Source organism: Mastacembelus armatus, chromosome 15 (genome assembly GCF_900324485.2).
Source record: "Mastacembelus armatus chromosome 15, fMasArm1.2, whole genome shotgun sequence".
In the NCBI taxonomy this organism is placed as follows: domain Eukaryota; kingdom Metazoa; phylum Chordata; class Actinopteri; order Synbranchiformes; family Mastacembelidae; genus Mastacembelus; species Mastacembelus armatus.
This window is the reverse complement of record NC_046647.1, coordinates 16645802-16663074: the sequence shown is the minus strand read 5'-3', so window position 1 is coordinate 16663074 and position 17273 is coordinate 16645802. Positions and strand designations below refer to the sequence as shown.

General features: G+C 38.9%; 1 protein-coding gene across 1 annotated transcript in view; it reads left to right on the top strand.

The window, feature by feature from the left end:
- Positions 1–17273, top strand: part of LOC113132130 (calcium-activated potassium channel subunit alpha-1-like) — a 127124-nt gene that overhangs the window by 36539 nt on the left and 73312 nt on the right. Inside the window, exon 3 of the mRNA XM_026310002.1 lies at positions 16408–16469. Within this exon, the coding sequence (XP_026165787.1) occupies positions 16408–16469 (62 nt within the window). The remainder of the gene's footprint in view (positions 1–16407; positions 16470–17273) is intronic.

The window sequence follows — 17273 nt, the reverse complement described above, 5'->3', positions numbered from 1 at the left end:
GGTGATGAATAGCTGTTTATGTTGGAGGGACCACGGGGGACAAGCACTGCAGCAGAGAGAGTGAGGTGGAGGGAGCAGGAGAAGGATGGGTGTGGTGCCAGCCAGGGTCTCCTCTGGAATACAATTGTCACGCAGTAATAACCCACAGCTATGAATGATCAAAGAGTTGAGAATAAACAGTGAGATAATAAATGATTTCCTTTGAACTATAGATTAAGATGACATGATGCGTTGGCTACAGTGAGCCACTGATGGCTGTATAAAGATTTTTTTGGCATTAGCTGTACAGCTTTGTCTCCTAGAAGTTATATATTCATTTACAGCTAAACAACAGAAAAAGAGTGTTGGTGATTTATGTGTTGGGCCATTTGCAAATATATTGATATGAAATCAGGAAAATCAGTAAACATTTGGACAAAAATATTTGCTTTTGCAGGACAATAAACACTTTTAGTGACTACAATATTATTAAACTTTTTTATGGTACTGTTTAGTCATTTGGTTAATGTTATGGAAAAATTGTGGTCTGGTTCAGTTTTCATTCCTTTATTTTTGCTGTGACAACATAACATTTATAAATGTAGGACAACATATGAATGTATATTTAGGACAGGGTTGGACAGTGGCAGTCAGCATCTCTTTCTTCATTCTTCTAGTGATGTGGCTCTGTGGGCTATTGTTGGTCGTTCTGTTCACCCTTCAAGTCCAGACTAAAATATCTGGATGGGTTGACATAAAAATATTGTACATAGTCCCCAGAGGATTAATTCAGATGTTTTTTATTTAGTATCCTGAAACCTATTGGATGAATATCCAGGCCATGAAATTTGGCCTGGATATTCATACATTCCACCGCAAATATTGTAATACTTTGGTGATCCCTCAACCTTTTCTCCTGTGCCACCAGCATGTAAAAATTTTAATCCAGTGTACCAGCAGCAGGGGATGAGAAGATATCTGCAAATCAAATGACATTCTCATGAGCCTTGTTCTTTGTGCTTGGTGCTATTGCAATTAGCAAATCTAATCATGCTGGCATGCCAAACTGAGATGGTGAGCATTGTAAATATTATACGTTCACCTTCTTAACGTTAGCATGTTAACATTGTCTTTGTCATTTTATGTCATCAGTGTGTAAGACAGCAAGGGACATGTACCTTTATATTGTGTTTGGAATAATTTAGAATTCTTTCAATATGTGTGAATGGAAAACTGTTTCACTTTTGTAGGTATTATAGCACAATAAATGTGTCATGTATATTATACGTATCAGTATTTCAGTGTATTCAGTTGTAAAACAGGAAATATCGATAAATGTTGTTATCGTGTGCATATACTTTTAAATGTTTTTTTCTTGTTGATTTATTGCTATATGTCAGTGGATTTAATTGTGGTTTAGAATGTGTTTGCATAGTCTGGCTGCAGGTCATGTGAGAAGTCAGCCTTGCTAGCTTGGATTTTCTGGGCTGCCGCCATGTCAGAAACATAAGTCGTGCACTGAGCAGTGGAGGCGTGTAGCAGGAGGAGGGGGTGAGAGGGAAAGCAGGGTGTCATAGGAGGAAAGAAAAGCAACAGGGAGCCCTGCCATCATGCAGAAATTCACACACTGCTTTCTCACTTAGCAAGTAGACATAGTGCTGCACATCTGAGCATACACAAATAAATAAAGGCGCAGAGTACAGTATTATATTAACCAGAAAACATTCCGTTTTGATTTCTGTCAAGTAAGTGTAGAAGTGTGCAGTGTTTAAAACAGCTATAGTTACAACTAGAGTTCATTGAAGATAAATATTGTGTGTGAAATATGCACCATTGCTAAGATGCAGCTTGTTTCACACCATGTGGTGTAGTTGTTGAATTTCTTCCTCAGTTACATGTAACTGATCAGCACTAATCTTAAATTTGCAGTACACTAAGGAAAGTTCTACAAGTATGAAATGGCTCGTCTCAGTTCGTCCTCATGAATGATTTTCTCTGCAGACCTCTGTCACAACTCTGAGCCATTCTGCAACATGAGTCATCATGGCTTTCTTCTTTCTCTCCCTCATGTATTCAACCATCCATTTGCCACCTGGGCCTCTGTTGCTAAAAAACCAATGACCTACACCACTCTTCTTTTGCTGCAGCCACTGCGCACTTTGTCTTTCCCACCCTCCCCCAAGAGAGCAGACACAGGAGTGATATTTCACTTAGCTGGCTACCAGCCTTCTCCTTATTAGATCAATGTCACCTGTGACTTACAAGGTAATGTGTCTCAGACACTGTGGCGACAGTACACGTTGAATGGTTTCCATTAGTCTGGGCAAAAAGTCTCTGCACACTTATTCTAAAAATATTCACATATCAAATCATACATCTGTAACTATAAAAAGCTGAAGTAGGCCTATTGCATTTGTTTCATAGGTATTGTTTGTGGCAACTGCTGTGGTGACACTGCCCTGTCATAAGGAAATCCAAAATCACTTAGCTAATTAAAACAAACCCACCATAGTTTTAAAACAAGTTGTTTGTGCTATTAGTTAATTAAAATGTGGCCGTCCTAGACTCAGCAAGTGACTGCAGTAATGATATTGTGTTTACTTTTTACACTGTGATTATTTATGTTCTGCTGAAACCTCAGGCTGAGGTGTGACAGTGTAGTCAGAAATGAGATTACATTTAGTCACACAAGCACATTAGACTGCAGGCTAGAGACAGACAGACAGAATGTAAGACAGAGGCACATAGTCACAGAGCTAACAGTCGACAGGCAAATAGACGAACAGACAGGCAGAAAATTGCATGCAGACAGCTAGAGCCCTAAGTAGGCAGTCAGAGAGGATGCAGACATTCTCGTGTTTGTCATTTGGAGCCCCCTGTCACCTCCCAGACAGCGCTCTCCCTGTCTCATCTTTGTCATGGCTGCCTGGTATGGTGTCAGGGAGGAGTACCGAGTGACTCAGTGCCTCCAGGATGACGCACACCTAATAGATCAGAACATGCAGCATCACATTGATCCCTCTAACACTGCTGTCACTGTTTAACGTTTTTTCTTAAAGCTCTCTAAAAACAAGATTAGGGACTGTTGATATTAGCAAAGAAAACTACTTTTTTGCCATACTGCTAATTAAAGAACTGTTTTTTTGCATGTTTTTTTTTTTTTATTAAATTTCCCTGCTGATGCAGAAGTGCAACTATGTGGTGCAAAAGATGGATAACTTCAGTACCTATAGCTTCAGCTTCAACAATTGTTATGTTTTATACTTTGTTTGCATAAAGCACTTTTCTGTGACAGAACAGTTGTCAGTTCATGCTGCCGGCTATTGAGAAGTGCACTGCTAATATCAGTTTACAGACTAGAGGGCTAATTATCTGCAGCACAGTGAAAGTACCTTCAAAATAATTCAAATAGAATGCTTTTGATGCCAAACTGAGTGGTCTTTATTCTTCAGTAATTCAGTGTGTCCCAGTGCCTTTGTTGGCTTTTTTTGTTGAGCAACTTTGTACAAATGACAACAGATTATTCAGAATGAAGCTGCAACCATAGCACAAGCCGGGTCTGATAGGAATAATTGGGTGGTGAAAAAAGATTAATGTATGAACCATATGATAGAGCAGTGCCTACATACATGCGTCTCTGCATGGCATTATAAGGAGGCGTTTGCCCTCAGTATCAAACATTATGTGACAGTTGCTTTTTGTTACCTCTTAGGTCAGTTTTAGGAGGTGTAGAATCATATCATATAACTTCCACTGATGTTACTGCAATAATAACCTGTCCACCCCATAAAGCAGTGGTAGCGATGCAGTCAGCCCCAACTCCTTTTACTCCCACACCATCGCTCTCTGTGTGACTCAGATCTGCTGATGTATAGATGGTGAGACAGACTGAGAGGAGGAGGTAGTTCCTGCTTCACAGAGCAATTGACATGCAGTAGATAAAGCTTGTACCAAGAAAATGTGGAATAATAATGTAATTTTTCATCAGTCCCCGCAGGGAAATTCTCTTAATGCTTAGTCTGCAAAGTGAGTTAGAGAGCAACACCTATGGAGCTGGGTGGGATTCAGTTTCTTCCCTTAGGAAGCTTCAGGTCAATTTACCATTATTCAGTATTAGGTACTGATTTATCTTTTTGCTTGTAGCAAGGAGCCTTCAATTGACATCACAAAATATGTCTTTGGGGCAATATCAGAAATGCTGCTTTTAGCCACCCTCTGTGTGGGTGATAAACTAAAACCAATCCTCACATAATGTTTTATATTGATGGGAAAACCCTTCTGTACTGTGTTGTGCAGAGTCCTGCAAAGAATGATTCAGTGCCAGCTTTCCATGTGTAGGCATGTCTGTATTATATGCTTCACATTTCAGTCTTTCATGACTGTCCTATGACTTCTATAACAGTATCAAACTCGGCTGCAGGTATGGTCTCAGGTTTGGTCTGAATATGCTGTCGTTATTCATGTTTGTGCTTCTAATTGCTTATCAGAGGACTCAGCACAGTGGGGACCATCTGCTAAGCAATGTTTTAGATCCGTTTACCCCCACTGGGATTCTGTTTCCTGGGATGGGACAGCCACACAGTGTCCCTAAATCACATCACCTCCATCAGCCCGCTGCTCACAGTTTCCATGAGATCATTAGGGGATGGATGCAGGTGATTTAAGAGGCACAGAAAAGAAAAGGGGAAGAAAGATTGTTGTGTGACAAGGCATGTGAAAGTGAGATATGGCATGAAAGCGAATGGAAAGAAATGAGAGGAAAATTCATGGTAGTATTGATCCAGATACAGATTTCATATACAGTTTTTAAGGATTAAATATTTGCAACTGTTTTAGTGGCAATATAGCTGATTTGGTTGTACTATCTTGTGTTTTTTTGGTTTTGATTTGTTTTGTTTTTTGCTGCCAAATATTTTTAGACATTTTTGTCTCTGCAATGTAAATATTCTAATAAAGTCTACTCTGCCTTCTGAGTGAATTAGAGACATATTTTAGCCTTGTTATGGAGGCATATTAGGAGCCATGGCAAGGTACTAATTAAATGGTTTGTAGGTCTGTCTCTGCCACTGGCCCTAAATTGCATCAGCGTTGACTTCAAAGCCTCAATACATCAAAGAAGGACCAGACACTGTATGACATTACTCACTTCCGCCTCTCTTTTCTTTCCTTTACTTTTCTCTCCTCTCCTGAAACACCAGTGAAACACACTTTGACGCCTTACACAGCTCTGCTTGGCCTCGTGTGCAAAACCACGTACTTGCAGGAGCAATATGTACTTTATTGGCCACATGAGTGCACGTGTGCTCATTGTGGTTATTACTGTGTAGATTAAAGCTTGGAGTCACGCACACTTTATTCACAATGACATCTGCTTGCCTCTTTTTTACTTTAAGGGCTTTTGAAATAATCCTATCTATCGTGGGGCTGTTTAGAGAAAGCAATAAAAACACAAACTCCATTAGACAGAGGGGTGAAAAGTCCAGGCCACCAAGCCTCTGAAGACTGAATGATTTCTTGGTTTTGTGAACCACTTTTATTACGTTGTTGCAGCTGCATGTGTCTCTCTGGCATATTGTGTTCACAGTTATTCCCACAAGTGGAATATCACTGTGGTAACATCACATCTCTGATTCACAGGAATGAGCTTCATGCCCTCTGTCTGTCTCTGTTTTTGTTCCAGTCTCTCAGCACCATCCCTGAGTTCCTCCTTTCTTTGTATCTGCTTTTTCAATGGAAGACCAGTTCAACCAAATTATGTAGTAAATTATGTTTAGGTTTGTTTAAGGGTGGTGGCAGATCGTCTTAGATAGTAAACCTATCTGCATTTAAAATTTGTTTTTGTGTAGGTTGAGACTCTCTACCTAAGGAATATGAAGGCAGTAGTTGTATCAGCAAATGCTCAGTGTTCAAGTGATAAAGCCCTAAAGTGGCAATAGAAATTCTGAACTGAGCTCAATTATGGCTCTTGTCACCTGGGAGCAAAGGAGGAAATAGTGTGATATTATTATAGAGCACACAAGGTTGGAGTAGATGGTCGGGTCAACAGAATATTGGACACTCCTGCTCGTTGCCTGTTTCCTGTAATACTAACCAAGGCATTTGTGTGCCTAAAATCCAACCAGATTTGAACCATAGCATTTTTAGATCATAGAACAGTTTTTTTGAAAGTGGCAGCGTTTTCATGTTGACAATAGCATTAGATCAGAAAACACTAATATGTATTGGTCAGAAGGTCATGGACAAACATCTGTTTTTAAACTTTTTTAATTACAGTAATTGATCATCGAAACTGTACCAGAAGCAAAATCTAAAGGTGCTGTGAATGTGCCCCTGGTATAGAATCAGCAATGGTTGCCAGAATTATACTTGTCTCATAAAATGATAACAATATAGAAACACGAGGCTCTGTGCTTGTAAATTATTTACGGTTTGCCACAAATGAATTGGGATTCAACCACATCGTGGCTCCACATGTAAAGTCATAAAGCTGGTGTCTAGTTTGTAGTCTGTCTACTTCTTGTTTAAGCCAGAATATGCAGTAAATACTGGGATATAGTTCGTATTTGAAATGATGGATATTTGTAACAGCTCTACCTCAAACCCTGTTTGAAATCTGTTTGAATCTTTTGAGAGAGTCAGGAATTTATACATATAAATGCTTGAGATATGAGTGTATACAGCAGCTTTATGTGGCACTTTCAATCATGCTGAAGTCTGGCCTTTGTAAAGGGAGTCTTGGGACTCAGAATGGAAAGGTGGGTTTTAAAAGGCTTGTCTGATATTAAACCTATAAAATCCAGACAGATGATCTTTTCACTGAAGTCTGTTGGATAATGATATCGATATGGGTGTCTGTGCTCGTCAACAATCAAACCAGTAAACTGTGATCAGAGGAAAGGAGTGTCTGGTGGAACTGATTGACATTAAGAGGAAATTTGGCTCAGTGTTTTTATAATAAGGGTCAGGGCTCCCTGAACCAAACACATTAAAGATTTATTGACTTGATCCCCTCTGCCAAAGTCTACATGAATGTAATCATTCATTAATTTAATAAATAATATGTATCATATATGCCAAATTAATTGTTTCTTCTTTTTTTTGTACTTTTGGAAAACAAAATGCAAATATATTTGGGACAAAGCTGTTCAGTGCTTCAAATTGTATTTAAATTGGACTTTCTGTAACTGAGAGAGTAAAATCCATTACTGTCTATTTCTATTGAGGTTGGATTAACTCTTTTTGCTAAGGAGACTTTTAATTATCTACTGAATGGAAAAGCTGTAAGACTAAAGTGGAATTAATAATATATACCCCAAAAGGCAAAGGAACAGAAACCATTAGGAAATTACCCTACTGTTTCCCTCTCCTGCCATATCTTGAAACAACAAAAAGGCCCAGCAAGTAGTCCTGAAATTGAATATAAAATATGTTAGGTTTGTTTTTATATGTGGGAGTTCAGCTCCTCGTGGTCATCTAGGAGCTTTTTTTTATGGTGAAGGCAGCTGCTGAAATGTTTACTGTGATACCTTCACTCCTCCTGCTGACAGGTCAAGGTATCAAAGGCGTGTAAAGGTCATTCATGGGGGGTTACAGGCATCCATTCACCTTATTGACTGAACTGGACAGCTGTCTGTATGACTTGATCTGATGTGCCATAGAACAGAGGAGGGCTACAATGAGATGCTGCTGCTCTCCACTTTATACATACCCTGCCAACAAATGCAGAATACTAATACAGCTTCTCACTCTGCAGATCCTAGTCTCATCTTTCACCTTGCTGAGAGCGAGCGTTCTACCTTATCAGGACCCACCACATTGTTAGCAAGCAAAAGTGGGCTTTGACGCGGATGATAAACTTCTCATTAACCTTCAGGAAATGAAATGAAACCTTGATTTAATTAGATAAAGATCATGTCACCACTGCTTTTCCTCTGAGGTGACACCTGTGTGCCTGTTGGGGATGGGGGTGTCTCATGGTGGTATAAGAAAGGCAAGAGAAAACAAGATGTGGTGTAGCTGTATTGTTTTGTCATTCAAACTCTAGTTCATCCATTTGCTTTATTTGAAAAGAAACTGAAGTTTTTAATTCCCTATTTGGCACGGTCTGGCTTTTCCACTATAGCAGCCAAATGCAATATGACATTTTTCAGGATGAAAGGTTCTGCTGAGTACTGCAATATGCATCAGACAAAGTAATTGCTCTGCATGCACTGTAATAGAAATGGTATTGGTGTGATAAAGTTTTGATATTATGAACTTTGGCAGGAAAGATTTATGCTATGATTAAAGGTACATAATGGGATTGTGTGGCAGTAACTATTGCCTGGACCACAGTGTTGTGACCTGAATACATTCTGACCTGCCGACTATGTGGAGAACAAACCACTTAAAGAAAGCTTTTTAATATTCATGAAGCAAACTTTCCTTTCTCCCCATGTTCTTATCGTAGATAGTGTAGTCATTTCTTATTGTTTAGATGGGAAATTGTATCAGTTACATAAATGTCAAGGTGCCTGTTGGTCAATGCATGTCTCCCTAACAATACTGAGATTAAAAATACAAGAAATTGATACATTTACAGATGTTTTTATTTTTACGTGTGACTGATTTTATTAGTTTTATTAGTTTTATTAGTTAATATGTCAAGTCTGATTGTTACAACAGAATTAATACATTTATTGTATGAAGGTAAAAATTACGCCATAGATCTTTTAATTTGTCAAACTGCATACTTGTCTTAAAACATCGTCTTATATATAAAAGCACATATATACAGCTGCTCTGTCTGAGTTGGAACCAAACGGCTTTGAAGACGTGAATCAGTAGTACCATGGGTGGTGAGGACAAGTCACAGTGCTTCTGGAGGGTTCTTCATAAAACCAGAAAAACTCTCTGCAGGTTATCTTTCATTCATGGGTTAGTTTGTGAACAAACATCAGAGAGAAACAACCCCACTCAGTGTCATGTTAACAGGCTGAAAAGATTCCCTTGGCAGAAGTTTCAGGAGAAGATCTATGTCAGATCAAGTATTTTCTTTTGATTAAGTTTAACAGGATACAGCAGGTAGGGGTACTGTGACAAGATCGAATCTAAGGCCAGCAGGAGTGCATAAATTATCAGAAGTAGCGGCAGGTAGGTGATGTGTATTCATCACTTACATAGCAATAAGCTTAATCAGAAATTCTATGTTTAATGTAGACCTTTTCTCTTCAGTGCTTATGGTTTAGCATTATTTAAAAAGTTCTTATCACATAATAATTGTTATTATTTATTGGTATGGTGTTTAAAAGTAATAATTTAAAAACAACGCCTGACTCCTCCTTGCATTAGAATGACAAGTGCAAAATAAATTTAAATTCATAACCTAATCTGGCACAATAGCTGCTTTTGTCTGAAAATAGAAAATGCTAGAAAGTTGAGTGAAAAGGAAAAGTCTGTATGATTCATTCAGCAGTAACAGTTTGTTAATCTGGAATCTTGACTGTTTCTTAGTAAGTTACAGCAAGTATAGGTCTGTTTTTTAAGGTCAGCTATACCAACCAACCATATGTTGATGAACCTGTTACCTAACAACCACTCACCAGGTTGATTTTGACAGATTTTTCTGATGGGTCAAGACTTCTTTAATATTCTGTCATCCCTCCATCTCCTGAAATACTGTGCAATTAATGAAACTGGGCAGACCTGATCAATGTGCTCTTAAACTAAACTAATAAACAGGAAAAAACTTCAGATTTTATATTTCCAGTCATATCCCTGGTTCCTTCTAGTCTTGACACTTATGACAAATAAAAAATACCAATAATTTCATGTCAATGTTAAATGCAGCCTTTTATAGATATTTATTAGCTTTTTCTCAAGCCTTAAAATCTGAAATTGAGCCTGGATGTTGGATGCTTCATATTCCTCCTTCATGCATGATGCATGCTGGCACTTAGTGACTCTAGCTGCCCTGAGGTTTGGGGACAAGTTTGTGTACCAGCAGCAAAAAATCCAGAATTCACCCAAAGTTCAGAGGTTTGTGGTGTTATGTCACAGAGAGCCTTCACTGAACTCCCACATTAAATCTTTAATAACAGCAAAAACAATGTTTCCCTCTCATTATGGCGAATATGCATAATAGACAATAGGATAACTCTGCCTGGTTTCCCCTAAAGTTTGATATTTTGTATATATACTGCCATTTTCAAAAGAAAACCATTGATAAGCTGAATATAGAATGGATATGACCAAAAATATAACTGAAAAATGTTCCCCTCTGTCAGCGGCTTTTTGCAGGCTGGTCACATGCATCCTTTCATCTTCTCTGCACTGGCATATTCCCAGCAGGGGTTCTCCCTTCTGTCCCATGGACGAACGTGCACACACACAAAGGTTAAATACATGGAGAGGTTGAAAATATGAGCACTCCCACACAAAGAGGTGAAAACACGTGCACAGACGCGTACACGCTGTGGCATTTAAGCTCTCGCTGTGTCCTTACAGGACATGCTCTAATATTCTCCATCCCTCCACCCATCTTTCTCTTCAGCTGCTCTCTCTTGCTCTCATTCTGTCTCAGCCACAAGCCATTTTCTGCCAGTTCTTAACGCTCCTTGTGTCCCGTGAGGTGGCGGTGGGGAGGGTCCCTTCTTTAATATTCTCTCATCCCTCCATCTCCTGTAATCATCTCCTGTAATCATCACCTCTATCTTTTCTTTTTCCATGCCCTCTCTCTTTGTCTCATGTTTTTTTTGTTTGGTTATCCTCTGTGGATGCTCAAGGTCATGATTGCAATGTTCTCTCGGGGAGGCTGCCTGCAGACAGGCTGTGGTAGAGAGAATGAAGAATGGTATCTACAGCATACAGTGCATCTCACATAAGATCATTTTTATTAGGGTGGTTTAATTCAACAATGACATATCTCTAGGAGCAGAGCAGAAACATCATCTTTTCATGTATTCATAATGCCAAAAAGAAACTTTTTAGCGGAGGTTTTTCAGTCAGGTTGTCCTGGTTGTCTGTAACAGATCCCCACAGGCCTCCTCTTCATCTCCCACTGACAGATGCTCATTTTAGGAGCTGTCATCCTGTCAGACCTGAGAGGCTTTCCTCCATAGCAACCCCCCTCCCATCCTCTCTCCCGTCAATCACCATTCAGTTGCCTAGGTACGACAATATATGGGCATTTGTCTCATAAAGGTCATAGGGGGTAAGTGGATTATTTAAGTGTCACTGGGCAGGAAGCGGGGTACACCCTGGGTAGATTGCCAGTCTATTGCAGGGCTGACACATAAAAGACAGACAACCACTCAGATTCACATCTGCGCACATTAAAGTCACAGACATCTTATTACTTTTAAAATAATGCGGGGGCTGCAGCTCATAATTATTTTGCCAAGGAACTTTTTCCCCCTTCTTCCCAGAATACTTGTAGAAACTCGACTAATCATCACCTCTCTATTGTTTTTCGTACAGTGAGGTATTACAGAACCTGCAAATTATCACATAAACTATAGCTATAGCACTTTATAGAGAAATGTCTCTGCTTGTTGTTGCTTGTTGGTTTGCACCTGTCCTTTTGACAATGCCAAAGTTCATTTTAAACGCACTGGGTGCTCTGAAAGTGTTACATTTCACACTGTGATTGTATTTTCACGCATCAAAATCAGGCAGGGGTCCCGGTAGTGTCGTCTTTCATGTATTGCCATGTCTGATTTAACTAAATAGAAATCTTCAACCCTGTCTTTGCTATAGACACACAAAATACAGAAAGTTGCCTTTATTTACCTTTAAGTGCTGATAGTGGACAGACCCATTTTTGTTTTCCAGTAATGTTTGTGATGGTCGTATTATTTCTAACTGAAGAACATATAATTCTTCAAACATCATTTCAGTGTTTTCTGTTGATACTCTATTAAGAATTACAGCTGAATAGGTTAATTTGTTTGTAAAGCATAGCTGCATGTTGAGTAATGAAAAACATTTACAATTACAACAATTTACAACAACAATTACAAAATGTCTGTCATTTGTGGATAAATGATAAAGCCAAGGCTAGTTTCCTTCTACTGATCCTCTGTCACCCAGTCTGTTTCCCAGCCACAGTGCATGACATTGGGTGGTAACACAAAAACAGAGGGTTGTGGGAGGGTCGGGCAGGAGAAAATATGGACAGAAAAAAGAGAGACAGGACCGTGTTGCAGTGTGAATCATTTAGAGCCTACGGGATATTTCCCTCCTCCACTAAACTAGACAAATCATATACCAAAACTCAGTCTCTCAGTTGGATGGCTTATTTATCTCCTTTCTCTGTCATTTTTTTATTTTACACTCTTTCCCTTTCCATGACTGTGTGTGACTGCAATGGATGTTGGTGAAAAAAACAAGTGCAAAACCTGCTTCATCTTCAGCTTGTACCTGCCTATTTTTCTGTTTTGCTTCTCTGAGTTTATAAAATGTGTCTTTGAAGTTTCCTTAAAATTGGGCCTGGTCTGTTGACAGTCAAAGAGACTAAATTATTGTACACTGCTTGTGTGTTATTTATGTCATTTTTTGAATGATATTATAACAGGAAATACAATTCAGAGTACAGTGGTGGCGAAGATGGGAGTCAGCATTCATGTCACTGGAAAGTCTGTTCATAGACTAAGCCAGGCAGTCTGAAGTGGACGGTACGCTCTGCTAGCCTGGGACTGGATTTTCTTTAGGTGTAAAATGTCTCCAGAAATATTTGTTTTTCAGTCTTAAATAAATGGTATTCTTTTATGTGTATTTGGGCAAGAGACTGTTAAATATATTTGAGACCAATTGTAATGCTTGTTAATCCTTTGTTAGTATCCTGAACAAACAATGTCTGAGTGTGTGTGTGTGTTTTTTTGTTGTTGTTGTTAATCAGCATTGGCTTTGAAAAGCTGTCCATATTTGGTAATTATTGTCCAACTGGTAAGAATACTCAGCTATAAACTGGTTTGCCTGTGGTACATCTGTTCAGTAGCACAGTGGGAATCGGTAGCTCAAACTGAGTTTTGCTGTGTGTGACTGGAATACAGAGTGTGTTTCTGACAGAATGCCACATCGTAAATACACCTGCATTGCCATCTACAGCAAATGGCAGGGAGAGGGTGAGTTTATGATGTGTGCTGATGTTTAAATATATGCCATCTTAGTTTAATGGAGGGTTCATTTGTTGACTTTCCTTTGGAAGCTCACACACTCACCTTGAGCAGTGACATGTGACTCTGTTCCCTCTTTTTATCTAAATCTGAATTGTTGCGCAGCTCATGTCTGACATGTAGGAGTGTTTATTATCAGAGCAAACACTTGGAATGGATGCAAATATTTGTTCTGCAGCGCAAACATTGTGACAATTTGATGAGTGAGGGGATGCTATCTGTCTTCTGTTTAACTGATATGGGCTATTCTCTACAAAATCTGCCTTGAATATTTACTGGCTGCAGCTCGTCTACTATAAAAGACAAATATGCTGTATATGTGAGTACACTGGTTTGGTCTGAGTGTTCCTTGGCTGAGGACCTCTAACATCCTTTTTGGCTGAGGCATCAATCAGACATTTTGGAGCTCCTCTTTCCAGCTAATTTAGTGAGCCAGGCCGGATTAATGAACAAGCTTATCCTGATGCCACAATGTACTGACGGGCATTCTTCACTTCCCACTGAGGATTCCCTCTCTTTTAATCTTAGGGAACCTGTTAGGATTCTTAGAAATTATTTATTTACACTTTGATACATAGAAAAACAAAAATATTCAAGTTTAGATTTTCTTTTATTTCTGGCTTAGACACCTGCATATTTATTTTCCTGCCTTTGATGTCGACCTCTAGAAGCTGTGTAACAATAGCATGCAAATTAGTTCACAACTGGGCTGCCTCATTAGCCCCAGGCTTGTGGAACAAGTAAGTTTTTTTATTTTTTATTTTATAAATTCACTAATCCAGATTCCATATATGATTATTCAAGGCTACAAGGGCCCTATAAGCATATTTTAATTGCTGCTGTATATTGTTTAGGGTAGAAGACTTTAAAGACAAATAATCAAATTAATAAAAATAAAACACTTTTTATTATGGAATATCTTGTTTATACAGGAAGTCTAGAAATTGTTTATCCTTCCTTTGACCTCATCAACAAAACAACTTGCCAGTAAGGTATTATGTGATTCAGTGTTTATTCCTTTGAACTGAAATACTCAGGTGTTTGAGTCACTGCTCACTTCACCTGGGTAGTTGTTCTTAATATGAAGTGATTATTCTTTATGTTGTCAGCCCACGTCACCTGTCAGTGTGACTCTGCTCTCTTCCTGTAACGCTGCACTAAAGGGGCAGAGGAAGTGTGTATACAGGATCCCTGTTGGAGGAGAGTGTGAAATTTTTGCTCACTTCCACAGGCAAGCTATGATGAGCTGTTGAAGCTCTTTAAACTGCCCTATAAATGAATGGCATCAGACTCACAAGTGTGTTTCATACATGTTGGTTAGTGTTATTTTGTTTATAATTCTGATAGTGTCATGTGAGAGCAGCCACCTTTAGCCTTCTTGCAGTGCTGGAACCTGAAACCTTTGCTCAGTGAAGTATGACACACAATTTGTTTTGCCCTCATTTAAACTTACAGCTCTATACCTACTGAAGCACATCTTGGAAGATATTGGACAGTCTACAGATAGACTAGACTAATGAAAACTTAAATGGCTATTAAAGTGAAAACACAGATATCAGCATCCAAACGCTGCTTGACTTGATGCTGACATTCTCCACTTTGTTACTGAGTATTAACAGTGGAATTTACAACTGTTACAAATGCATCAACATCTATACTTAGCAATCCTTCTGCTGCTGGGTATCTTTTATACATTTTCTCACTTTCTTTTGTAGGTGGAGGGATTGCCCCTGTGCCATTACCATTCTTGTAGGTTTCCCTTGAGTATTATTATATTGGTCCTGATTTGCAGCGGTGGTTTCTTGGCTGGGTGTGTTTCGTTGATTGTGGGTTTGAGGTCAAAAGCTAGTCCTTGTAGACACTGTGTGGAAAGAGAGTGTGGGGGAGAGGGAGAAATGGTGGGTGGATGTGTCAGAGCAGTGGACTGGCTTTCACAGCTGAATAACTGGGTCAGTTTAACATGATGACGCTTCTTATCTCCTTTGCTCATCGATGGGTGTTCACTGTTCACCCCTCAGCTTTTCAGCAACCAACCTCTCAGTCATGCTTCTCTCTTTCCCTTTCTCTGCTTCTTTCATCCTCAAGCCCTCATGTCCCAAATTAGCTTCCAGGAAACAAGTCTTTCTTGTACAGTCCCCTTTCCTTAGATTTGTTGATGTATACTCACCTTGTGAAATCTGGTGCCTAAAAACATGGATTTTAATTGCTGAATAGACAACAGGATAGTGTTTGAAAATTCCTTTCCTAATCTAACCAATAGGGTGTCCTTTATTCAGAACACCTGATGTTATTGTGCAGTTTCAGCTTGACCCTTCTCCCCCTCTCCTTTGCCTTGAGCATTATTGATGTCTTTGGCTTGTATGGTTATTCTAGCCCTGGACAATACTGTGTGTAGGATTGCCATTGTCCTCCGTTCAAGTGGGAAAGCATTAAAAATTCAAGGGGACCCATCATGTATTTACTTAATACCTCAGGCACAATGCATCGCCTCAGTCCAAAGGACCAATCACATGAAAGTAATAAAGGGCCCAACATCAATAATGAATGGGTTTCAATTGTGAATGGCATAATGGGAGAAAAGGTTTTAGGGGAAGAACTATTGTGCATTGCTACTTTGGATGGCTGTTGTGAAGATGATGATTATGATGACAGTGGTACTGATGATGGTGATGTCAACTCATAATATTTGCAAGTGCAGTTTTCTGGAGGGGATTTTTAAGGTCCGTGATGCCGTTTTATCCTCGGGTGTAGAAGAAAAGGAAGCCTACATTTTCTCTTTATGACTAATATCCAAACAGGTCCTAAATTTTCTACATCAAAACAAAATCATTTTGAAGAGGCTGTACTGTGTTTGTCTATATTATAATATTATACTAAAATATCTTTCTACAACATCTAACTGTACCTGCTTTGAAGTGTCTGCATGTGTGTTTGTAGTCTGTGAAGTCTTGTGCTAGTGTCGGATAGAGCAAAAAATGTCAACAAGTTATTTAATAAATTATTAGCAGCTAGGTTTTTTTTTAAACAAGTATAAAGTCTGAAATCAGGTGAACAACTTGTTCAGTGCATATTTTTCATCTTCACTGATCTGCAAACTGAAGGCGACAAGTCTCATTTTAGTTACAGATAATGTAAACAGTGTCGCCTATTGTGTCCACTCTAACATAATACAATACTTTGTTTATTATGGACTATGTTAATGGGTACAGATAGAAGATATTTGCTGCGCTGTGCATGAAATTAATTTCTCTTTTGTCTGTTATTCTCTCCTCAGGTGGTGTTAGTCTTTGCACTCAGCATTGGGGCCCTTGTAATATACTTTATAGACTCCTCAGAGTGAGTATCAATTTTATGACATGTATTCTTAAATTGGTTTACATTTCACATGTTCTCTGGCAGATAAAAATAATTTTTAATGTTATTTGTTGCATGCATTTACATTGGCCTACATACTATATCTGAACAATAGGAGCACGTGTCCTTAGTCATCTCTACTCGCTGCTATCTCTGAAATGTAAATGTACATATTCACACCCCCACAAGCTCCCACAAGCAGTTATGTATACACACACACACACACAAACACACACACACACACACACACACACACAATGCACACGCATATTTGCATCTGAGTATTTGTCAATGGGAGGCCTGTCAGTTTCCATGGCAACAGAGACAGGCAGTTACTTTATGTGTTGGGGAGCTTGTTCTACAGTATGTGTGAGTGTGTGTATTGTCAATTTAAGTGTATCCCTGTTTGGCAGTCACCCAGAGACAGATTGCAGGCCTGGCATCTCTCCGATAACCACTGCAGCTACTTTTAAACCATCCAGGCCCAAACTGTACCTTTGAATAGTGTTTTTAATTATTTGAGTTTCGCTTGTCAGATGTTGACTCATTAGGTCTGGCAATGACATGTATGTTCAAACAGTGGCAAGACCGTCAGGTACTGAAGAATAAATTACAGCAAATGGACAATATTTTACTTAACCTAATTTACTTTGATTTGTGGAGTGATACATAAATGGGCTCCACCTTTTACAGTATTAATAGTCAAGTCTTTATTTTTCAACAAACATTTTTAATCAAATTTATTTTTTAATATAATATATTTGAGCGTATTCCATTCAATTTTTT